General features: G+C 45.3%; 1 protein-coding gene across 4 annotated transcripts in view; it reads right to left on the reverse strand.

Moving 5' to 3' along the window:
* The window catches only part of ZFP64 (ZFP64 zinc finger protein), a gene marked incomplete at both ends in the record, with an annotated part of 73,760 nt that extends 55,934 nt beyond the window's left edge, over nt 1-17,826 (reverse strand). For 2 of the 4 annotated variants that reach the window (XM_079719337.1, XM_079719335.1), the window contains 3 exons: nt 903-1,064; nt 14,675-14,914; nt 17,781-17,826. In XM_079719337.1, coding sequence (XP_079575463.1) covers nt 903-1,064; nt 14,675-14,914; nt 17,781-17,826 — 448 coding nt within the window. The remainder of the gene's footprint in view (nt 1-902; nt 1,065-14,674; nt 14,915-17,780) is intronic. The other 2 variants (XM_079719336.1, XM_079719338.1) reach the window with 2 other exon arrangements.
* Nucleotides 17,827-24,644: the final 6,818 nt, after the last annotated feature.

The following is a 24,644-nucleotide window of genomic DNA, read 5'->3' on the forward strand; positions in this document are numbered from 1 at the left end:
CCAAGTGATGAAAGTTAATCCCACAGTAACGGGACCAACAGGTATCAGTGTGCTCCTGATACCAGGTACCAAGTACATAATATCTCGTCTGTGCTTCCTGCTCAAATTGCTTCACCTAAATCTGATCATGAGGAGACATCAGACAAACCCAAAGTGACGAACATTTTATTCAATATGAAATAACTGGCCCGTGCTTTGCAAAAGCACGTCATGAAAGACAAAAGCTTAGGATTAAAGGAAACTAAAGACACATGAAAACTAAATGCAATGTGTGATTATGAACTGGATCCTGGATCAGTTTCTCTTTTGATACAGAGGACATTAGTGAGACAATTGGTAAAATCTTTTTTTTTTTTTTTTTCGGTACACGGGCCCCTCACCACTGCGGCCTCTCCCGCTGCGGAGCACAGGCTCCGGACGCGCAGGCTCAGCGGCCATGGCTCATGGGCCCAGCCACTCCGCGGCATATGGGATCCTTCCGGACCGGGGCACGAGCCCGTGTCCCCTGCATCGGCAGGCGGACTCTCAACCACTGCACCACGAGGGAAGCCCCCTAAAGGTTTTTTCTTCTTTTTTTTTTTTTTTAAGTAAGGAAGGAATAATATATCTGGGTGTCTTCCTAAGTTACAGCACAGAAAGAAAAATTCACAGTAATCTGAAATTTTCACTAGTCCCATTCAAAGAAAGGCCCATGGCTATTAAAGTCTTAGAGCCCAGTGCATGGTGACCAGAGACAGTGAGAGACAGGTCGTATGTGATGATGCAAATGCTGTGGGTTGATTTTTTTAAGCCAAGCAGTTTGGAGCACATCTACGTCCAGTTGTCAGGAATTCACGAGTTCGAGTCCTGGACCTGTTAAATGTCACATTCTCTACAAAAGTAGGACAAGATGCTGCCTTTACCTGGATAGCAACAGTTAAGCCTCTTCTGAGCAGTTGAGGCCGTGGGCTTTTTGGCTCGTGACTTGGCAGGGAGAGAGATGACAGTGGCTGTCTGGTTTTCATTGCTCTCCGTGGGCAGATATGTTTGATAGCCATGTTCAAAAACAAATTCTGGAGCTGAAACTAAAAGATATGATGATTATTAATTTTCATAATATGAATACCCAATAGATATTCCCTTTGCCCACCTTCCTTTGTAGAGAATGAACATGTTAAGATTGCTTTCCCAGTCTCCCTTGCTGCTTAGGAGTGATCATGTGACCCCGTTCTAGCCCATGAGACACTAGAGAACATCTGCTGCAGGGCTTTGGGAAAAGATTTTCTCCCTGACTTGAAGAAAAGTGGGGGCAGAAAGAGAGGTAGTTGAGGAAAGCTCATTTTTGCTGCCCTAGTTGCCCCACTTTCTGTCTTTGGACATGCTGGAGTGAGGATGTGATGTCTGGATCTGTGGCAGCCATTCTGTAACCATAAAGGGAGAGCAAGAAAACCAGATGTTGAGCCAGAGCCCTGAAAACCATTCAAATCTAGACTTACTAAATAAAAAAGAAATGTCCCTACCATTTACCAGGTAGGTTTTCTGTTAACTTCAGCCAAAAGCATTAGTTACTTTCATAAGCTTTATCACAAAATCCTAACAAACAACTGGAAAGGAACTGATTGAAGGAATTCTGGGCAAAACTACAAATACTCTCTAAACATAAATACTTTTTAACACAAGTACTCCTAAAACAAACAAACCAACCTTGTATTCTTACTGAAATTTTGAGGAAAAAAGAATAAAAAGGAGACCAAACATCTTTATCATCTTTGTCTTTAAACTTGTCATTATAACAGGTAAAATAGGCAGTCTCAAATTTCTTTTTTTCAATTATAATTTTTTTGACTACTTTGTTAATTAAATTTATGGTTTGGGAATATGTATTTTCTTTCTTCCTTTATTACATATAATTGTCACATGGAGATTTGGCTTCAAATAGGAGTAAATACAACCATGGGGACTTGTTCATTAGATGAACTTGTCAGGTTGAGAGGCCCTAATGATGGCTTTGAGAGCCAATGTCATATTCTGTTTCCAAACTTCAGTCACTGAGGCACCACCTTTGACGTTTCTGCCATTGTACTTACAGAGTACTCTTCTTTAAATCAACATGGGCCTGACATTACTCCCTATTTTGGCTTTGCCTGAAGCAGTAATACTCCCTCCACAGGTTTGAGGTGTTAGTTACAGTTTCTCTTAAAACAAACATCATCTTTCTTTGAATCTAAGATGTTACAGACTGTACGATGCAGCATTATTTTGTACACAATAAATTTTTAAAAGTTGCCTATTCAACACATTATAATGCAATGTTTTCATATTCCTTAGGTATTTATATATGTATAGATATTCCTTAGACATTTTATAGTATTCATTGAATGAATTCTTTCAGATTTCTTTGGATACTTGATAGGAAACTCAGGTTCCTGACCTGTACTCCTTGGGCACCTCTGGCAATGACAACTTCATTCCAATGCATGTCAAAGAATAGCTGGGTTCTATCAGCATTTGGTATATGAGCAAAATCATGGTTTCCATTTTCCTCAATTGAAATATGTCAGGGGAAGTGGCTTTTGTTTAAAGCTGGCCGAAAGAGTCTGACAAACTGATGTTCCATCTTCATACCAAGTCTCTTTGATGCATTAACCAACCACACCTGCCTCTTGTTGAGATGTTTCATCTACTCTGCAGGATTAGCTATTGCTCCTGCTTCCTCTGCTCTGCTTGGCTCTCAAAGCATTGTCCCCAGCCAGCAGCACTGGACTTACCTAGGAACTTGCTACAAAGGCAATTCTCGGGCCCCACCCCCACCTACTGAATGAGAAACTCTCAGGTGGACCCAGCAATCTGTTCTAACAAGCTGCCCACGTGATTCTGATACATGCTCAAGTCTGAGAACCAATGGTGTAAGGGATCCTTTTCCACGCATCTCAGCAGCAAACCTTAACCCAGCTTTGTCTAACTGAGGGACTCCATCTTTCTTGGTTGTTGCTTTGCAAAAACTACAGTTTTTCCTCCAACAACAAATATTTGCTTCATTAATATCAAATTGACCCCCTGCTACTGTTTCCAGATATTTCTGGGCACGGTTACTTTTCATCTTCTATCTGAATCATCCTGAAATATCGCAGAAGACATTTCAAACAGCAATTAAACACAACAAATGTAGCGCCAAAAAATGCACACAACTCTGCCAAAGTGACAAAAAAAGTGATCAATGACAATGCAATCAAGGTTGTTTACCAGCGCGCAAAGACAACTTTTTGGTGACTGCCTCTTGGCTGGCAGCGATCTCATTGATTCCAAGGTGCACCCCCATTTCAGATGTTACAATGTATCTTTGAACTGATAAAAGTCTAGGTTCAGCTACTTCCTAGGTGTGGGACCTCAGGCCAGTCACGTGACTTCTTTGAGCCTCAGTTTCCTCGCCTGTAAGTGGGGATAATCACTGTGCCCACTTCATAAGGTTATCGCAAAGTTTCATGAGAGCATCAGTAGCACAGGATATGTCCACACCTGAGTCTTAATAAATGTTAGTTACTACACTTGAGCAGAACTGGACACCAAACTCTCAACAGGAATGATCAAGACTCAGGGAGACCAACTGCCTTCGTTTGCCTGGGACTGAGGGTTCCCCGGGATACAGGACCTTCAGTGCTAAAACTAGGATGGCTGTTCACGCTACCATGACTTCCCAACTTTCTGCTCTACCACTTTTTGAACAAAAAAGGCTGGAAGACGCTGGGGTGGGGAAGGGTTGTGACAGTGGCCAGGCCCTCCCTGTGGCTCAGCTCAGCCGTGAAGTCCGTAACCCTCCTGGGAGGTAAGTGCTGGGTCCTGAATGATCCTGAGCCTGGAATTCCCGCCCTCCAGGGAGATTGATGGGGCTTCGTCCCCTAACTGTCCACCTGCCCCTCCACCGTAAGCCTTAGCATCCCTTTCGTGGTGAGTCACAGCAAAGGGAAAACACGAGAGTATTCTGGATAGTAACCCCTTCTCAGATATATGGTTTGCAAATATTTTCTCCCATCCAGTAGGTTGCCTTTACATTCTGCTGGTTGTTTTCTTAGATGCACGTGTCCATTTTTGCCTTTGTTGCCTGTGCTTTTGGTGTCTTGGGGGAGGCGGCAGGAAGCATAGGGAGTCAGGTACCCAAATGCAGGGGTCATTTGGTGGGGGGGGTCCCTTGTCTGTCTTCAGATTTGGCATAAATAGTGCCAGTGGCCTTGGGGAATTTGAGTGTCCAGCAGAAGTGAAGGCAGCAGGGACAACCCCAAGCACCCAGATCTGCTGAGGGGGGAACTGCTTCCAGCAGAGGCATGACCTATCCCCAGGGAAGAATGTTCTCAATGGCTCTTATAATCAAGCCCAGTGCTTAGTGAGATCAGCCCCCCCCCAGCCCTCCCCCAACAACCCCCAGCAGCTCACAGCCTCAAGCCTGCCTTTGGTTTTGTTTTTGCCGCCGGGGATCTCCCTGGCTTGCCTGTGTGCCCAGGTGCGCATCTGAAATGCGCGGTTTGTTATATGCAGTCCCAGTCTGTAGCAGGAGCACCTTGGGTGTTCAGTTATTCACTCATGTTGTTGTTTAAAAAGTAAGAATGTCACAGGGAACCAAAATCTCTCTCCGTGGTTAGGACCCACTGGGGTCTTAGACCCGCTGGGCTCACATGGGCCAACTGTAGCTCCTCCCACAAAACTGTTCTTCAAATAGCTGAAGGTTTCATGTCTCTGAAGCCACTTTGCTTCTCGCTTCTCTTCTTCGACTTAAAAACTCCACTTTTTAAAACCTTTTCTTTTTTAAAATTAAAAATGTATTATTTTTTCAAAACAAAAGTAAACACCAATTGTAGAAAATCTAGGGAGTACAGAAAAGTGTAGAGAAGAAAAGAAAACCTGCCCAGTGCTGTCCCCATATGGCAGTATACTCCCTTGCGATATGCTCATTAAATACTGTACTTTTTCCCCGAACTACTTATCTCTACTGTAATTAAATAGTTATTTGGGAAAGTATTTAATGACCATCCTCTCTTCCTTTGGTTGGATGAGTGAGGTGAGGACAACACCTGTTTCTCTCCATCACTGTTTCCCAGAACCTCACACAGACGCTGGCAGTGCAGGGGCTCAGAGAACACTGGTTGAATTAATGATGGACCAAATGGCTAACGTAGCCTTTGTATACAGATTTTAAAAGTGTAAAACTGGGGTCGTGGCTTAAATTGTTTTGTATTCTTTTTTATTAAACAATTAAGCAATTTTATTAAACAATTTTGCTATGTGAAAGCATTCTGCCACGTTTTCATTCACCCAAAACACAATTTCTTATGGCTACATAATATGCCATCATGTTGGTTGTCACAGTTAAATTGACCATTCCCCCTTTTTGGACAATGAGTTGGTTTCTAGGTGTTTACCTTTATAAATAATACCTATCCAAAACTTTTAACTTATCTCTAGTTTCTCTGGATACCTTCCTGTAAGCTGAAGAACCAGGTCAAAATGGAATGGTCATTTTATTGCTTGGTGATTCATAATTATGAGATCCTTCCAGAAAATCTAAATCAATGTACATTCTCCCCTTCACCTTGGCTATCACACAGACTATTTGACAGGACAAAATGAGATCATTTTAGTTTAATTTGCATTTCATTAATAATTGGTGAAGATGAATCTCTTTTCCACCATAATTTATTCATCCATATACCTTCTTTATGAACTGCTTATTCTTGCTGTTAGCTCTTTCTTTTTCTATTGAATTTTTACGTTTTTCTCATTGACTTGTAAATGATCTTTAAAGATTTATTTATTTATTTACTTATTTATTTATGGCTGCGTTGGGTCTTCACTGCTGCACGCGGGCTTCCTCTAGTTGCGGTGAGCGGGGGCTACTCTTTGTTGTGGTGTGTGGGCTTCTCATTGTGGTGGCTTCTCTTGTTGCGGAGCACAGGCTCTAGGTATGCAGGCTTCAGTAGTTGTAGCTCGTGGGCTCAGTAATTGCAGCACGTGGGTTCTGGAGGGCAGGCTCAGTAGTTGTGGTGTGTAGGCTCAGTAGTTGTGGCTCTCGGGCTCTAGAGCGCAGGCTCAGTAGTTGTGGCACCCGGGCTTAGTCGCTCCACGGCACGTGGGATCTTCCTGGACCAGGGATCAAACCCGTGTCCCCTGCATTGGCAGGCGGATTCTTATCCACTGCATCACCGGGGAAGACCCGATCTTTACAGATTAAGGAAATTGCTTCATTGTCATATCGTCAAATCTATCGTTTGTTTGTTCCTGTTTCTTCCAATATAGGCCATGCTTAGGACTCACACTTAAGGGTCTTGATTCAAATGCAAACTCAGAATTCACCTGCTGGGAGAAAACTCCACCTCTCTCTGTAAGGAAAAGTCTCATGTTCTTCCAAAGGGTTTTCCCGAATGTGGTCCACACCTGCCCCAGCACATCAGCCTATCTGTCCCCCGTCCCAAGGGTGACCCTCACGCCCTCCCTCTGTCGCAGCTGAATGGTCTGGAAGCAGACACCTGCCCCAAAGCTGGACCAGTCAGACCCCCTTGCCCTGGAATTAGGAATTGGGGCCAAGATATGTGGCTTGACGTGGACGTTCATTCTGAAAAAAGCAGCACCCATGTGCCTGACACTGCCACTGAAAGATTTCCATCCTTTCTTGTCTTTCTCCTCCCGGTCCAGTGCTTCTCAAAATTGATCATGTACCAAAGATTCTGATGCCGAGATCTAGGTATAGTCTGGGTATATTTATAGCTGATTTTTAACAAGTTTCCCATGTAATTCTTCTGCATAACAGCTTTGAGAACTCCTGCTCTAGACTATGCTAACAAGGTAGTGGCAGGAGTGTGGCTGTCCAGAGGGGCCTTGGGATTGGATTCCACTGCCAAGCCCCTCCACCTTGTCCCTTGCTGGCCTAGCTTCTTCCAAGACAGTGGAATGGGGCATCTTGGCCAACGGGATCTAGAATTTCTGGAGAAGCATTTCCTCTCTGGTAAAGGGAAGCCGCCCCTTTCCCCATCCATGGGCAGGGCTGAGTGAAGACTTGAGGCTGAAACCAGCAGCAGCAGCAGCCACCTTGTGGCCATGAGGAGGACTACTGCCGAGGACAGCAAGAAGATGCAAAGACCCTGGGTCTGCCCTGCCGTTCTTGTCCTGAGATAAGGAATGTTTTACAATCCAGCCCTCTTGTAGTTTAGTGCTGTTAAGAGCAACTGAAAGCACCTGAACTGACCCAAGCCCTCACTGGCTGGTCCAGATTCCCAGGACCCTGCTCAGACCCACCCAGATGGTACGCTTAAGGGAGGGGGCTGGGTGTCTGCATTTTTCACCAAAGCTCCATGTGGTTCTTTTGAGAAACACTGCAATGAGGACTCTACTAAGGGGTGATGGGGTGCAGTCAAGTGCAGACTCCTCGGCCAGGTAGCCTGGCTTTCAGGCCCTGTTCTGTCCCTTTCTGGCTCTGTCACCTTGGTCAAGTTATTTAATTCCTCTGTGCTTCAGTTCATTATGGGTAAAATGGGGATAATAATTCTTAGTACATAATTTATGTTGTGAAAATTTAATTTTTAAAATGAAATGTTAAATTTAAATTCATAACAATTTAAGTCGTGAAAAACTACTTCATATAGAGTACTTAAAAAGTACATGGCCGGGGCTTCCCTGGTGGCGCAGTGGTTAAGGATCCGCCTGCCAATGCAGGGGACAGAGGTTGAAGCCCTGGTCCGGGAAGTTCCCACATGCTGCAGAGCAACGAAGCCCGTGAGCCACAACTACTGAGCCTGCGCTCTAGAGCCTGCGAGCCACAACTACTGAAGCCCGCGAGCCTAGAGACCGTGCTCGGCAACAAGAGAACCCACCACGATGAGAAGCCCGTGCACCGCAACAAAGAGTAGCCCCCGTTCGTTGCAACTAGAGAAAGCCCGTGCGCAGCAATGAAGACCCAACGTGGCTAAATATAAAAATAAATAAATTTTTAAAAAAAGTACATGGCACATAATGAGCAGTACATGAGAATTAGCTATTATTATTGCCAGATTCTCCCGGCAAATCATTACATCGTTTGCCTTACTAAATCACTCACACGCTCGGCAACCTTCAATGGCTCCCCAGATTCTTCACAATAAAGGCCACATCAAAGCACGGCTGCTACCCCATACTCCCTGTGTCATCTCCTGCCACTGTTATCAGATCTCGCCTTCAGAAGCAAGATCAGCTTCTCCACCTCCAGACCACCAGGAGGAAATCCCCGCCCCCCCCGCCCCGTCCCCCATCTTCTTCCCCAAGGCAGGTGAGATTTTCAAGGCCTATTATACATTTGATCTCACTCATCATTTCTTCCCTTGGCTTTCCCCGTTGGGACCAATCTACTCCATGAACTCTCTGCACAAGGCTGTACTTGTCACAGATGGCTGGGTTTGTATGTCTTACAACTAAAATCTCCTCCCCTCCCTGATGAGCTTGGAATTCTCCGAGGGAAGCATCTCCATTATCTCGGCTCCAGCATCTGGCACACGACAGTCCCAGAGCTGCCCTCACTGGGCCCTGATGATGGGGCAGGCGCCTGCCATGAACTTCCTGCACATGAATGAAGTTAATCCTTATAGCTGCCCTTTCCTGCATTCGCTTGGTAACTGTTTGATTGAGTGCCTAGGATGGGCCAGGCCTGGTGCTGGGTGGCAGGAAAACAAGACTGATTAGTTCCTGCTCCAGGGAGATTTACAGTCTAGTAAACTAGATATTAAACTACTAGTTGGGGGCCCACAGGCCAAATTGAGCCTTCAGAATTTTTTTTTAAGGCTTTCAAAATCAACAAGGTGGGCTGGGTCTTCCCTAGGTCAATGACCTCTGGCCAAAGACCACCAAGGACACACCTGTAGTTGGATAGGTTGATTAGTCATTATAATGAAGGAAACCTCATACCACGGGAGCCGTGGAGGGTCTCAGTAAAGAGGGTGCTAGAAAGGACTTAAAGAGTATTAGAGGTTTGGGGCTCATGTTAGATGATTTTGGGGGGACAGTTCAAGGAAGCCTGCATTGGAGGCTGTCAGGAAGTGGGGACAAGTCTATGATTTGATATCTTAGCAACCATTACCGAGAAGCAGAGAAGGCTAAAGCTGTGATAGGTAAAGCAGCAGTGTCACTCAGATCAGTGGGGGAGGAGGAGATGTCTGGTATTCTGTGGCTCAGGTATGATGACACAGGGGTTTTGTCTTCATCCTGTCCCACCACAATCAGAGTGGCCCTGTCTCATGCAGACATTCTGTGAACCTGTTTGCGTTCAACAGGAGAACAGCACGGCCCACCAGCAGAGTCAGCCCAGCTCCCAGCAACACCAAGGCCCAGCTGATGCTGCTTCCTGGCTCTCAGGGGCTGCTTTCCTCCTCCTCCACTTATTGTCCAAAGGCCAGCCCACTCTCCATCACAGTGGATCTCCTGTTGCATTTGCTGCCACTGCCTGATCCCCAGGAGCACCTGAATTCACTTTTCTGGCTAAAGACTGCTTGTTACGAAATAACAAATTAATTGCAACTGTGATACGTGCTGGGTGAGGAAGCAGTGAAGAACCTAACCTTGGGGGTGGGGGGGTGGGAGAAATCATAGCTAGCTTCTAGGTGGAGGTGACTTTTAACCTGGGACCTAAAAAAGTGGGAATTAAGCAGAAGAGGTGGGAAAGATCATTCTAGGTCCAGTGATAATTCAACTCATATTGGCTGGGGGCTTGCCATGAGCCAGGCCCTGTGTAAAATTTTCCGTGTGCTGTTTCATTTAATTTTCACAGCCCCTGATTCGGTAAGTAATGAGAGCTAACCCTGACAGCTCTAAGTGTCTTCCATGTAGGTGCCCATGGCAGCCCGGCTAGGACCCTCTGAGGTGAGAACCATCATTACTTCCATTTTACAGCTGGGGAAATGAAGACACTGAAACCCTGTCACCTGCCCAAGGTTACCTGGTTAGCAAGTGATGTAGCTGGGATTTGAACCCAAGCAGTCTGGCTCAGGACCTTAGACTCTTCACTACCAAATTCTGTGGCCTTTCTATTTATTCTTGTCCCCACTTTAAAAATGAGACACCAAGCTATTATAACTTGCATCGGTCACACAGCTCCTAAGGCCCTGTGCAGCCAAGACCAAACCTGGGGACCTGACTCCAAAGCCCCATGATTTTAAGCCGTAAACTTAGAAAATGCATGTAGGATGTTAATTTTTTTTTGCCAGCATCAATATCTAATTTTACTGCTTTTATAGAAAAGTTTTTAAATTAACTGCCAAACAGTAGGCAACTTTCAAAGCTAGCAGACAGAGAATAAATTTTACTTTACATCCAACTACTATTGGGCTGAGACAAGACATATGAGCTGAGAGAGGAAGGGTTTGGTTTAATCAAGGACTGAAGAGGGACAAACTGCCCTGGACAGTAACTGGGTGTGGGTATCTGGAGGAATCTGCCAGGGTGAGGGGTCAGACTGTGGCTTTGGGCAGTGAGCGACTCTCCAACTGGGTCGAGGCCCAGAATCCCCCAGGAGCTTGTTAAAAATGCAGATGCCTAAGCCTCGGCAATTCGGGTTCAGAGGTGCAGCCCAGGCACCAGTATCTTTAACAAGCTCCCCGGGGATCCTGGTTCACAGGTAGGTCTGGAAACTGCGGCTAGCGCAACATTGAAGCCCAAACCTGGGGGAAGTTGGGCCCAGAAAACCAAACTAAATAGTGTTAAAGAAAGGGAAAAAAAGCAAGATTCTGCTTGTTTTATGGCAGAAATGCAGGCGCAATCAGGGAGAGCAGCTGGATCAGGCAGAGACCCGGCATCCTGCAAATCTCATCCCATGCGTTAATCTCTGCATTAATAAAAGCGGTTGTTTATTGAGATGACTGTCCCAGGTCCTTTATGTGGATTATTGCAGAGTCCTCACAATAACCCAATGACATTAGGTATTAGGAAACTAATTCTACTACCTAATAGTATTAAGTACCATTATAACCCCTTTCTACAGATGAGGAATATTAAGCAGAGTAAGCGACTTGTCCACAGGCCAGGATGGCAGACTGGGATAAATGTCCAGCAGTCCCCCTCTGGAGCTTGGAGCTCCTGTCAACTCTGTGCAGTAGGTACCACCATGAGCTGGGCACAAAGAGGGCTCCAGGCCTGGCCTGAGTGTAGAGGGCAGTTGGCAAAACTGAGGCATGGCCAGAGTGAATGGCGGCAGGGTAGTGGAAATGCTAACAGGAGGGTGAACATCCCTGAGCAGAGAACTAGGACAAAAGAAGGGGCAGTTGGGCTTCCCTGGTGGCGCAGTGGTTGAGAGTCCGCCTGCCGATGCAGGGGACACGGGTTCGTGCCCCGGTCCGGGAAGATCCCACGTACCGCGGAGCGGCTGGGCCCGTGAGCCATGGCCGCTAAGCCTGCGCGTCTGGAGCCTGTGCTCTGCAACGGGAGAGGCCACAACAGTGAGAGGCCCGCGTACCGCCAAAAAAAAAAAAAAAAAGAGAAGGGGCAGTTATTTGGTGTGGGGTCAGCTTCACTGATGGATGTGAGATTTGGGCAACTGTGCATTCACTCCACAAAGAATAAGTGCCTAGACTATGGTGCCGGGGATCCACGGTGAACACGAGGGGTGCAGCTCCTGACTTCATGGTGCTTAAGGTTCAGCAATGGGACAGACCTTGAAATTTGTTCTGCAAATAATCATTTAAGTACTGGGACTTGACCTGGTCTGGGAGAACCGTGTGCATGCACGTGTGTTGTCAAAGAGGGGCTCTTTGAGGAAATGCCTTTAAGCCCAGCTCTGACACACGCATAAGAACTGAGTCAGTTCCAGGCAGAGGGAACAACACATACAAAGGCTCCCAGGCTTGAGGAAATGTGGCACATTTGGAAAACAGAAAGGACATCAGCAAGGCTATTGCAATTCAGAGGGGAGGGGAATGTCCTGAGATGAAGCCTGATCCTCTGTGGGCAGTCTGTCATGAACCTTAAAGTTTTGAGGTTGAGTTGGTGTCAGCCAGGCAGGAAAGGTATTTTAGGCAGAGGAAACAGCATAAGCAAAGGCTCGGAACCAGAAACATGCAATGGCCACCAATAAAGTGTAGGCCTTGAGGTCTCCTCACGCTGGGGCCTTGTGTCCCAGGCTTTACACCCAGTGTGTGGGGTTACTGGGAGTTTGTGTTTGAGGACAGGGAACCCAACACGGAGTCTTTAGGGAGAAGACCACGAGGTTAAGGGCCAAAGCACTTAAGTCCCAGGACCGTCTTGAACCTGTGGTGGGACCTTGGCCGTGCCTCATCCCCACTTGCAGCATTACTTTGTCCAGCTGTAAAATGAGAAGGTTGTACCAGGCTCATCCCTAAGGTGGTTTTCAGTTTTAACGTTTTCTTGGTGACTTCCTTTAAAATGAGAATTAAAATAAATTTGGGAGAAAGTGGGAAGACCTCAAGGTAATCTTATCAAAGTTTGTGAGGTGATCAATTATATTTCAATGCTTAAGGAATTCAGCAGAAACATTATTTTGGAGGCATTAAGGAAACAACCACAAAACTTTGCTTGTTGCTGAAAAATTCAGACACCACACCAATGTACAACTGATAGGGCTAAAGTTAGTACCCCCACTTCAGATGTTCTCCACACCTCGGCACCAGACTAACTGCTTGCAAAACACTGAGAACAAGCCAGAAGCTGCTGGTGTGCTCAATCAGGCTCACAGATGTATTCTGTTTGGCCAATAAAGTTTTAAAATTTCAGAAGTTTTACATTTTTCAGTTTCTCAGAAAAACCCAAATATCTGACTGGATCCAAAGAGCAGCTTTCTCTACTTTACCACAGTCCTCACCATTCCCTAATGCCTTATGCACAGCTTACTTCTCTCATTAACATTACTCGCTTCATTCCTGTTCTAGCAGCTTTCCGTGAATATAATACTATGTATGTATGCATATATATGCTTTTTTACACTTACCTTGAGAATCTATGTCTGTACAGAGATCTAGCTTCTCTTTTCAATGCTAAGTCACATTCCACTGTCTGAATTTATTCATCTAATAAATTACTAGATTATTATTCACTATTCATCTCTGGTATTTATTCATCTAATTTCCTCTTGACATATACATACAAAGGTTCCATTTTCTTTACAGTATATAAGCTAAGCAAATACCCATGTACATTTGTTTATCAAGTTTTATAGGATAAATACCTAGAAGTGCACTTACTGGGTAAACGTGTTTCTGTACATTTTAAAATTTGGAAGATTTTAATGTAAGACTTAAAAATTGAAAGGTATCACAAAATTGCCCAGTTTATATGAATTTACATCTCCAGAAAGTAAAGGAAAGCAGTATTTGATTTTCATTTCTTTAACTACTAAGGCAATGGAGCATCCTTTTATGTTTAGTGGCTCTTGAATATCATCTGCTGCCCTTTGCTGACTTTTCCGCTTGGTTCTTTTATTGATTTTTAGGAGTTCTTTATATATGAGGGACATTAGGCCTTAGTCACACACGCGCTGCTATTCTTTCCCCAGTTGTCTTTAGACTTTTCATTGTTTTTCCTTTGGAAAAATGGTAGCTTTATTTGCAACCTCATCACATGATTCTTTTTCTTTTGGGGGAGGGATCCCACAACCTGTCTTCCTTGGCAGGCACAGTATTAATAAATATATTTTTTAATTTAAAAATTGGAATGCCTTTAGCTAACAAATACATTCTCCATTTCCCCACCAGATCCAGCAGTGTGTCTACCAACTATCTCAAAAATGGCTTACTTCCTATTTTTAAAGTAATCTGTCTGGTCCCGTAAGACAGATTATATAGGTATAAGTATAGGGGTGTGTGTGTGTGTGTGTGTGTGTGTGCACGCGTGTAAGTGTTTGGGTCTCTGTGTGTGTATAATTTTTACTCTAGAACTTTTGTGGTTTCATGCTGCACATTTAAATTTTAGATCCATTTGCAGTTTATTTTGGACACAACCAAGAACTAGGATGAACTTTTCTGTTTTCCTGGTTGGTAGCACAAGGGAGGGGAGGCATCAACGCCTGTTTATAGATTTAAAAACTAAAAAAAAAAACATTTAAAGGTTTTTTTTTGTCCCTTTAGACAAATAATGCAAATTCAGGAATCACACACATACTCCCACCACCCCAAATTACCACCTTTTCCTTTTTACCATTTCCTGCGAGTACTTTTTTCGTAGTATGTAGGTTTTTGTTTTAGAAACCTGGTTTTTGTCTGTTTGTTTTGTTTACCACATGACAACAATTTATAACTGCTACCACTTAATGTTTTAACCTAGCGGTTCCCAAACCTGGCTGGGCAGCTGGCTTCCCAATGGAGCTTGTTAAAAATAATGAATCAGCAACCCTAGGGGGTTGGCCCTGAGTATGTATGTATGTATGTATGTATGTATCTATCTATCTATCTATCTATATTTTGCTATACGCGGGCCTCTCACTGTTGTGGCCTCTCCCGTTGTGGAGCACAGGCTCCGGACACGCAGGCCCAGCGGCCATGGCTCACGGGCCCAGCCGCTCCACGGCACGTGGGATCCTCCCGGACCGGGGCATGAACCCGTGTCCCCTGCATCGGCAGGCGGACTCTCAACCACTGCGCCACCAGGGAAGCCCAGTATCTATATTTTTAACAAGTTCTGTGGAGGCGTTTGGGACATAGCCAGGCCAACTCTAAGTGACTCCCCCATCCCCCAGCCATACCTGTGATCGTCTGGGTCTCAGAGGTGATGGTTCGTGTGGTGGTCTGAGTCTGGGTGGCAGGCACCGTTTCCTCTGATACAAACTGTACTGTGCTGGGCGCCGAACCAGACGTGCCAGTCAGCTGGCAGCCGCTCTGCTTGTGAGCTACAAAGGCGTCCAGGTTGTTAAACTGCTGCTTGCAGATGCCGCAGATGTGGATGTCGGGAGTCAGCTCAACCAGCACTGTTGTGCCACCTGGAACTCCATGGGACATAGGGGAAGTCACAGATTAATTCCAAACAGCTTGAAATTACAACACAAACCAGATTCATGGTAAAAAAAAAAAAAAGGGCATGGTGGCAGACATAGCTAGTTGCTGGCCCAATATCTATTCCACTCCCCTCTTCTTGCAAACAGAATCCCAGTTCTGCCCTAGCAGCAATGTACCCAGACCCAAGTGATGCTCCTGATCATTGCCTACAGGGGCACTAGTGGTATTTTATGTGAGAAGGTTCTCCAATGTGCAGGGCTACCCTACACGTCAAAGGACCAGCAGCCGTCTCCTATCCCAACTAAAAGGTAGCTGTACTTCCCAGTCACTGTGAAAACTAATGTCCCCACTATTCCAACCCCCTACCCCATTATGAGAACCACTAGTCTAAATAATCTTGGTCCACTACATACTTGGGAACCCCTCCAGCACAACGCTGGAGGAGCTTCTGGGAAAAGTGTGGCTTTCATGATAAAAAGGGATCTGACATGGTTAACACTGTCCACCTCTTCTTCTGGCCTTGAATGCAGATGTGATGCCAGGGCCTTCTGCAGCCACACTGTAACCATGAGATAAATGCTAAGATCTCTACAAAAGCTTACTTCACGGATCTCCTGAATCAACCCTGGAATCAACCAATTCTAGACTTCTCATTAGGCCAGTGTAGTTCAGTTTTGTTACTTGTAACCAAAATTCATTCCTAACTGACAGAGGCGTTATTTCACAATAGTAATAATACAAAGAGTTAAGACTGTATTAACATTTGCAAAGCACTTACCACAGTCCTGGCACTATATTAGAAAGTGCTATATAAATGTTTGTTAGATAAAGAAATACAATTAATGTCTCTAACTAATATGACTACCTTAATTTTTATTTTTAAAAATTTCTTTGCCTTATTACAAGGAAACTCATGTTTATAACAGAAAATTTGGAAGAGGAGAAGCAAGGAGGGCAATCACTCACAATCTTTCCACCCATGTGTACCATGAACATTACAAAATATTTTCTTCCATTCATTTTCAGTTAAAAATTGTTTAAGATCCTAGTGCATTGTACATTAATCTTTTTCCCACATGCTATCGCACAAGCATTGTGCTATATCACTAAAATCTCTATAAAATAATTATTTAATGACAACACATTATTCCATGTTTTCCAAGCCTCATAATTTCTCAGTAGCTATAAGGTTTGTATATTATTCCCAATTTTCCCCAGTCTAAACAGTATGAGAACTACCTTTGTACACATATGATTGGCATCCATGCATCATAATCTTTTTTGGAAAATTTATAAAATATTTGCTTTACGTCCAGTTTCCCCCTTCCAACCAAGATAAGACATCTCTGTGCAGAAATACAATTTGGTTGACTTGCTATGAAGAGATCCTCTGGGCTGAGCATGGTAATGTTTTATAAGCCATCTTGCAAACACCGAAATCAATGGATGGAAGGAATGGACACTTTTCTTCTCCTCTGGAACACTGCCTTCCTGTAGCTACTAAGGTGCCCAAGCTAAGAGGAAGACAAGGAATCAAGAGATGTAGTGATTGCATCGCTGGGGATTCCTTAATGATCAAATAGGACTGATACCCAGGAAGAAATGGGGAGAAGTTTCTGCTTCATACGATGGTTATGAGGATTAAATGAGATGGTGCTTGTAAAAGGCCAGCACAGGATCCCCTCCCCCAGCATGTCACCTGGTGGGGTTATTACTGAGGTGCTCTATTTGAATTTGAAAGTATTCCCTCCGAAACTTTGTATTAATTGAGACCTAGTAACAAACAATGGGCACAATTTGTGCGTATCACCAACAGAAAGAATTCCTTTATCTTTGCAAAGTTTTCCAAACCTGTCTCCGCATCAGAATAAGGGGGCGGGCCGGGGGTGGGGGGTTGTTTAAATATGGCCACGTCTGAGCGCCACTTCGTAGATACTGAGTCATAATGGTGGTGGGCTGAATGCGGGCTGAGGTTTAGGGAAATCTGCGCTTTTCACAAGTTATGCATGGAATACACAGCCAAGTTTGGAAACCAATGTCTCCAAAATTGTAAACAGTAACAGCTAACAAGCTAAGCGCTTACTAGGTGCCACGGGTTCTCAAACTTTATGTGCATCAGAATCGCCCAGGATAAGGCCGCCCTCCTCCCCTCAAGCCCACCCCGCCACCTGATGGGTGGGGCGCAAAGAGCTTTTTTTTTTTTTTTCCTTCCTTTTTTCTTTTTTTAAGTAAGCGCTCGAGCTCCCAGGTGGCTGGTTTGCGCTCAGTCTCTGGTCCACACTTTGGGAAACAATGCTCCGGGCGAAACCATGGACTTGAAAAAGGCTGTCTTCAACAAGAAAATTAAAATGAACCCCAAACTCAAAACGACCACGGCCCTGTTCCCCATTCAGATCTCCACCTTTAATGTGGAAAAGGCTTTGCAGTAAGCCGGCAGACCTCGTGAAAGTCCCCGAGCCCCAGACTTCCAGAATTTGGGGCCGCCGAGACAGAAGTTTTCCCATCAGCGTTGCCGCGGTTACCCCAAATCTACCTTCAAACTCCGCCGGGGGGCGGGGAATGCCCCAAGCGGGTGACGACTGTCTGAACGGCACGCCCTCCCCCACCATTCCCTTCCAAGTGATCTCCGGAGGCTGGAGAGCGGCCCCCCCTCGCGCCGGCTTGGGCAGCCCCCGCAGCCCTCTCCGGCGCCTCCCGCACGGCGCGCCCGCCGCGGTCCCCGAGACGCCGGCTCCGGGCCGTCACCCTGATTTCGGGGCCCCGGGCCTGCTAGCTGCGTCGCAGACGTGCTTGGGCCCGGGCCCCGGAGCGCGCACTGGGCCCCGGAGCGCGCGCTGCGCCCGGAAAAGCACTTACTTTGCACCGAGCCCGGGAAGCTCTCGCCCTCGCTGCTCGCGTTCATGGCCGCAGACTGGGAGGTCCCCGGCCGGCCGGGGTGCCAGGGTAGGGGGGCGCGGGTCTACATGGTGCAAGGACTTTTCCTTTTATTTTTCCACACCCCCCAGCCTTCCTTCTCCCAACTCTGCGAGGCGGGGAGGACGGATGTAAAGCAAGCTCCACTTCCGCTGCCTAGAGGGCGCTGGCCGGGCTCGGCCGCCCCAACCTGCCTTTGCATCAGCGGCTCCCGGGGGAAGCAGCGGTCCAATCCCGATGCCCGGGCCGCGAGGCCCTGCACCGCGCCCGCGGGAGCCGGATGGCGCACACGCGTCTCCGCGGGTTGGGCGACCACGGGCGGCGAGGGATGCGCACCCCGGGCTGCGGCAGCCGGCGCCCAGCTCACACCCCTGCGGTCTGGGCCGGCGCGTTTGGCCTCCCCGGCTCTGGCGCCTTTGCACCTGCAGCCCTGGGCGTCTGGCCCCCACTGTGGCCGGGCAGCCGTGTCGCCCCCGGGTCGCCCGGGTGGTTTGCAGAGGTGACCGAGTCGGGCTGCAGTTGGGTGGGTGCGTGGGGCGCCGCGGGCTTGGGGTGAACCCTGGCTGAGCGTCAGCGCCCGGCAAATCAGCAGAGCGCTGGGCGGGTCCCCTGCCCAGCTAATGAAATAAAGAGGACCGTGATCACGTGCCTGAGTAACAACTGGGATCAATCGCTGTAAGCCCCCTGCTCCGGGGGTCTGCCAACTTTTTTGTGCATCACAGTCACCTGGAGAGCTTGTTAGGACGGAGACTGCTGGGCCCACCCCAGAGTTTCTGACTCAGTGCGTCTAGGGTGAGGGCCGAGGATGAGCATTTCTAAGTTATAAGGTGAAGTTCCTGCTATTGGTGGACGCTGCTTTCCCTGATCTGACCGGTTGCCTGACTTCATCTCTTTACTACTCTCTCCTTCCCTCAGGCGGCAGCCCCAAGCACTCTCCAGCCTCAAGGCTTTTGTGCTTACTCTTCCCTCTGTATCCACCTGCCACCTTCCATAACCCCTTCAGGTCCTGATTTCAAATTCCCATCCTTAGAGAGGCCCCCCTTGGCTAGACCATTCTAATCCTGAAGTCCCTCCTCCACCACCCAATGGCTCCCCGTTTCCTTCCGGTCTGCTTTATCTTCTTAGAACTTATCAAACCTAACATTGTATAATCTGGAATATCTCTATCTGTATCTATCTATCAATCCATCAGTCTATCTGTATATCTGTCTATAGAGATAGATGACAATTTACTTGTTTATTACCTGTTTTCCCTTGCCCCTTACATTCAATAAATCCTAATGAACGTGGGATTAAAAATAAAAATCTCTTTGCCTCAGTGGGCACTCCAATCTGGACTTGAAATATCACATGGGAGCGCTTGGCTAGGTCTGAGAAGCCGCTCCTTTGGATGAAGCCTGACTTCTCCAGTTTACCCCAGTCTCTACTCCTCCTTATTACTTCTTGATATCAAGACTGACTATCAGTTCCCCTAGATCACTGTCCTTGTGCTGCATGTATTTGAATTTTTACATTCATATAAAATGTATTTATACAAAATTTCCAACATGTTTCTGATAGAAAAAGGGATTTACCCCCACTATGGTTTAAATATTCCTTTTGACTAAAAATCTCCACCAAGGAATTACCTGTATTACCTGTGCTATGTCATGTAATCCTCAAAACAACACAGAGATAGACACTATCATACTAGTTTATAGATGTAGAAACTGAGCCTCTTAAAGGTTAAATAAATTTCCTCCAGTCAAAAGGCCAATAAAGGACCAGCTCAGTTAAGAATCCTTGAGGGCAAGTATCAAAACTGTAGAAGAATAGAGATTTGCATATGTTTCAAAGTCAATCAATTAGAATTATATCCTTCATTAAATGATTCCTGGCAGGAGATTTCCAGATACTTTCTTCAATTATTAAGAAAATACACAATATTTGAAAAATTCTGGTAATATTAATCATAACGAGAAAGATGAGGCCATAGTCACTGGGTAATTATCATAAGTTTTGGAAGCAAAGATATCCTTCTCTTTTTTTTTTTTTTTTTTTGCGGTACGCGGGCCTCTCACTGTTGTGGCCTCTCTCGTTGAGGAGCACAGGCTCCGGACGCGCAGGCTCAGTGGCCATGGCTCACGGGCCTAGCCGCTCCCAGCATGTGGGATCTTCCCGGACCGGGGCACGAACCTGTGTCCCCTGCATCGGCAGGCAGACTCTCAACCACTGCGCCACCAAGGAAGCCCAAAGATATCCTTCTCTTAACAAAATCATTTATAATTTCAAGTGATCAAAAATTTTTTGACAGTAGACATTTTAACAAATTTAGTTTCCTATGGCAACATGCACAATTGACTAAAATTTAAGTTCTCGAGGCAGAAACTTTTATTTTCTTCCTTGTTGTACACCAGCGTCTATAAAAGTGGTATCTAAAAAGTGATGGATGGATGGGTGGGTGATTAGTATCACGGTTACTTTGGAAGATAACTATTAAAGCAAACCTTTGACTATTACAGAAAAGCATTTTTCCCTTTTCAGTAAACATACAGACAAAAGTGTGGTACAATGACAGAATCTAGAAAAATTATAGATTCCATTTAAGTTGTGTGGTAACTGGTATGCAAATATCTTTTTAGTCTCCTTTATTTTCCTAGACAAAGGCTAACAAGAATGACTAGCTTTGCATTTTTCAGAAGTACTTGTGTCAGCAACCTCTCCACTCAGTTTCCTCAAAAGTACTACCAGAAAATTCTGGCCTGAAGTTTCACCTATAAATTTAACCGAGGCTGGTGAGCTGACCCTGAGTCTGTTGCCCTTTGATCCGTTCCTTGCCACCCTGCTCAGCTCTGCATGTCAGGGGAGCTGACCTCTGTCTGTAATTTCCAGGCTCCTGGGGCTTCTAGCTTCCTGTTGGGTTTGCCTAATGGACGGAAGGGAGAAACCAGAGTATTTCTCCACCACTCTCCCTATCTGGGTGGCAGTGGCTGTGTCTCTGCTATGGCCCCGGATCCCAGAAGGGCCCAATGTGGCCTCAGCTTCTGGCAGGTGACTGGTTCCTGGTGTCTGAAAACATGTCCTCCTCCCTTGGTCCCCAGCCTTCTCCCTGGGGAGCAGGGGTAGTGACTTCCAGCCGTTACTAATCTCTGGTTGCCTAACCATTCCCATTTAGCCTTTCAGCTCTTTCATCACCTGTGAATCAATTCCTGACATCAACTTTACTTAAATCCTCAGAGTTGCTTTCACTTTCTGGTTGGGCTCTGGTTTAAGGTTTGGATTAAGGTTTGTGGGGCTTATAATTTTCTTCTTGCTTTTCTGGACGTGGCAGGTGATTCTTAACTGGAGAGTGCCTTAGAGTCTCCAAGGGAACTTGCTGAGAACACACATGCTCAGGCACCACCCAGATGCATTGGAATAGAATCCTGGGGCGTGGGCTCCAGGCACGTAGCATGGAGAGACGTCGTGGATGACACTAGCAAGCCCCTCCTGACCTTTTCACTGAAACCTGATCTGAAATCTTGGAGCAGACCAGGGGAAAATTTTTTATATTCCAAAATTGATTCACTAACAATATTTAACAACTGCGTGCAGTCCTCACATAAAAATGAAGGTCAATAAAGAAACACTTGAAAGTTAAATAAGTGCTAAAACCTACTGTAATAGGATATAATCAAGACTCAACCTGTCGGGCATTAAGTGGTGATTACACAACCAATTATTTTGATGAGAGCTGGCTTTGAGTCTTGCCTGGCATCTAACTGAGGGTGGCACACCTGTGTTTTAATAGTATATTCACTTAGATAATTTCATATGAGCAAGCATACACATGCTTGATTTTTTCACTCTTTTATGTTAATATCTTAACATGAAAACAAACAGTATAAAAAGGTATACAGTAAGAAGTGGGCGCCCCTTCAACCTCTCACAGCCCCCCAGTTTCCTTTCCAGGAAATAGTCACTATTACCAGTTTCTGGGGTGTTCTTCAGAAAGGTATATGTATATCCATCCATTTCTTTTTCTTCCAAATAATACCATAATGCAAACAACACTCTACGGCCTGCTTTTTTTTTGCATAACAATGTATTTTGGAAAATATTGCTTACAAGTGGATCTAGATTTGCCTCATTGCTTTAGGAAGATTTCAGGTTTCCATTGTGTATATACGTATACTAAAATTTACTTTAACATTCCCTGTTAATGAACATTTAATTTGTTTTTTTGTTACCACAGACAAAGCTGCAATGAATATATATCTGTATCTATGCCTGTACAGAAGAGAGTATATCTGTAGGATACGTTCCTAAAATAGAATTGCTAGGTCAATGGGTATATGCATTTAAAGTTTTGATGTTTTCCAATGGCACTTAGAACTCCCATCAATAACTTGGTAGGACACCTCTTTCCTACATCCTAACTCACACAGTGTTATCAAGTTTCTGATCTTTGTCAATCTGGTGGGTAAAAAAAAAATGCTATGTTGTAAATTTAACTTGCATTTCTCTAATTATGATACAGTTCTGAATTTAAGCAACAAAACAAAACAAACTCCTAACACCTATCTCCAACAAAACAGAACAATGTAGTTACAAAATGTGTAATTATTGATTCAGAAGAGGTTCAAATATAATGCATAGATGGCTAAGAAGACACTTTGTTCCAAAGTCTGAATGTCAAAGAGCTAATGTGACAGTTCATGTGAACTTGTGGGGGTACCCAATGTGTTAAAAGTTAGCATCTAATGCTTTGGCCTGTGTGTCTTCAAATAGTTTTAATATGTTAAAGACAAAATTCAAATCAGATATTTTCTGAGCTTTTGAAACACCCTCAGTGACCCTATGGTTTGAAAACCACTGCTGTAATTCTCATTTTACAAAATGGGAAACTGAGGTCCTTCCCTTGTGGGAATCCAAAACTACCGGTGGAAGCTTGAAAATATATATATTTTTTACCTTTTTGAATACTTTTTTTTTTTTTTTTTTTTGCGGTACGCGGGCCTCCCACTGTTATGGCCTCTCCCGCTGCGGAGCACAGGCTCCAGACGCACAGGCTCAGCGGCCATGGCTCACGGGCCCAGCCGCTCTGCGGCATGTGGGATCTTCCCGGACCGTGGCACGAACCTGCGTCCCCTGCATCAGCAGGCGGACTCTCAACCACTGCGCCACCACGGAAGCCCCTTGAATACTTTTTAATATCTTTTTATTTTGGAATAGTTTAAGACTCACAAGAAGTTGCAAAAACAGTACAGAGTTCTCACATTACCTTCCCCCCCACACTGATAACATCATATTCTTTTTGTGTTGCCAAAAAACTCTTGAAATGTTCGTTACTTTTACATGCTTTTGACCCATCCAAGTTCACAGCCAATTCAGAAGGTAGTCATGTCACAATTGTATTGATAATCCAGATTTTCATTACAGTGTCCCAGTAAGTATTTTAGTTAGGCCACACTTGCTAACAAAATCAATAGTCCCCAAAATACAAAGGCTCAAAGTCACAGAAACTAATTTCTCATTCTCCATTCTAAGATGGGTGTTGCTGTCAGTGGAAGGAGGTCTCCTTGAAGGAGATGTGGACCTTCTAGAGTGGGAGTGGGGCAAGTTTTGATGGGTGGATAGCTGTCTGCCACAGAAAAGGTTCTCTACTTTTTCTCAGATGATGTATCACCCAGGAGATCTGTAGACCTAGGTTTTAATTCAGTGTATTATTATTTAGCTAACTCTATTGGACTTTTTTGTTTGGTCTTCCGAGTATCCCTTTCTTACTTCTGATAACAGGATTGCTTCTTTCCAAGACTTCCTTTGAGAAAGGTTCCTCTTACTCCACATAATGTTAATCGCGCCCCCCAGCCCAAAGGTCACAAAGGCTGTCATGTGACGCAGACCAAGCCAGCAACTCCTACCATACTGAATTATCTGAAGCTCATCCAAGTTTCTGTACCATATACGTTCTATTCTGTTTCCCAACTGAAATTCTGTTTCTCACTTTATCTACCAGGATCATATCTCCTTATTTAATCTGAGCTCAAGGTCCCCTTCTACGGAACCTCTTTCAGGATCTCCTAGGTAGATTTAGGAGCCTCTCCCTAGATCCTTCTGTGTGGCCATATCCTAGCACTTACCACAGTGTTTTGTAACCACTGGTTGACTTGTTGGCCTGTTTCAGTTAGGATGCCTTTGGCTGCCAACATCATAGAGTTTTTCTCAGTTATGCCTCAAGGCATAGAGAACATCAATCCTCTCAGTAGATGGACAGGAGTGGGTTTACTGGAGCTGCTGGACTGGTTACATTGGTCAGGACTAGCTTTTATCTTGGGCTGTGTCCAGCCTCCTTCTAAGCTATACATGAAAATACTCATTTCCTTTCACTAGTGATTAGTCCACCAGTGGACATGTATGATGTTATGATTTATAATGAGAAATAGGTGTTTGGTTTTCCACCTTTCTTGGCATGGAGCTCCTAAACCCCCTTGGAATTTCCTAAGAGATGAGAGCAGATTAAAGTGTTTGTTTGTTTTTTTAATTTTATTTATTTATTTATGGCTGTGTTGGGTCTTCGTTGCTGCACGCGGGCTTTTCTCTAGTTGCAGTGAGCAGGGGCTACTCTTCCATGCAGGTTTCTCATTGTTGTGGCTTCTCTTGTTGCAGAGCACGGGCTCTAGGTGTGCGGGCTTCAGTAGTTGTGGCACGTGGGCTCAGTAGTTGTGGCTCATGGGCTCTAGAGTGCAGGCTTAGCAGTTGTGGTGCATGGGCTTAGTTGCTCTGTGGCACATGGGATCTTCCTGGACCAGGGATCTAACCCAGGTCCCCTGCATTGGCAGGTGGATT

The sequence above is a fragment of the Hyperoodon ampullatus genome (genome assembly GCF_949752795.1).
Source record: "Hyperoodon ampullatus genome assembly, chromosome: 14".
In the NCBI taxonomy this organism is placed as follows: Eukaryota; Metazoa; Chordata; class Mammalia; order Artiodactyla; family Ziphiidae; genus Hyperoodon; species Hyperoodon ampullatus.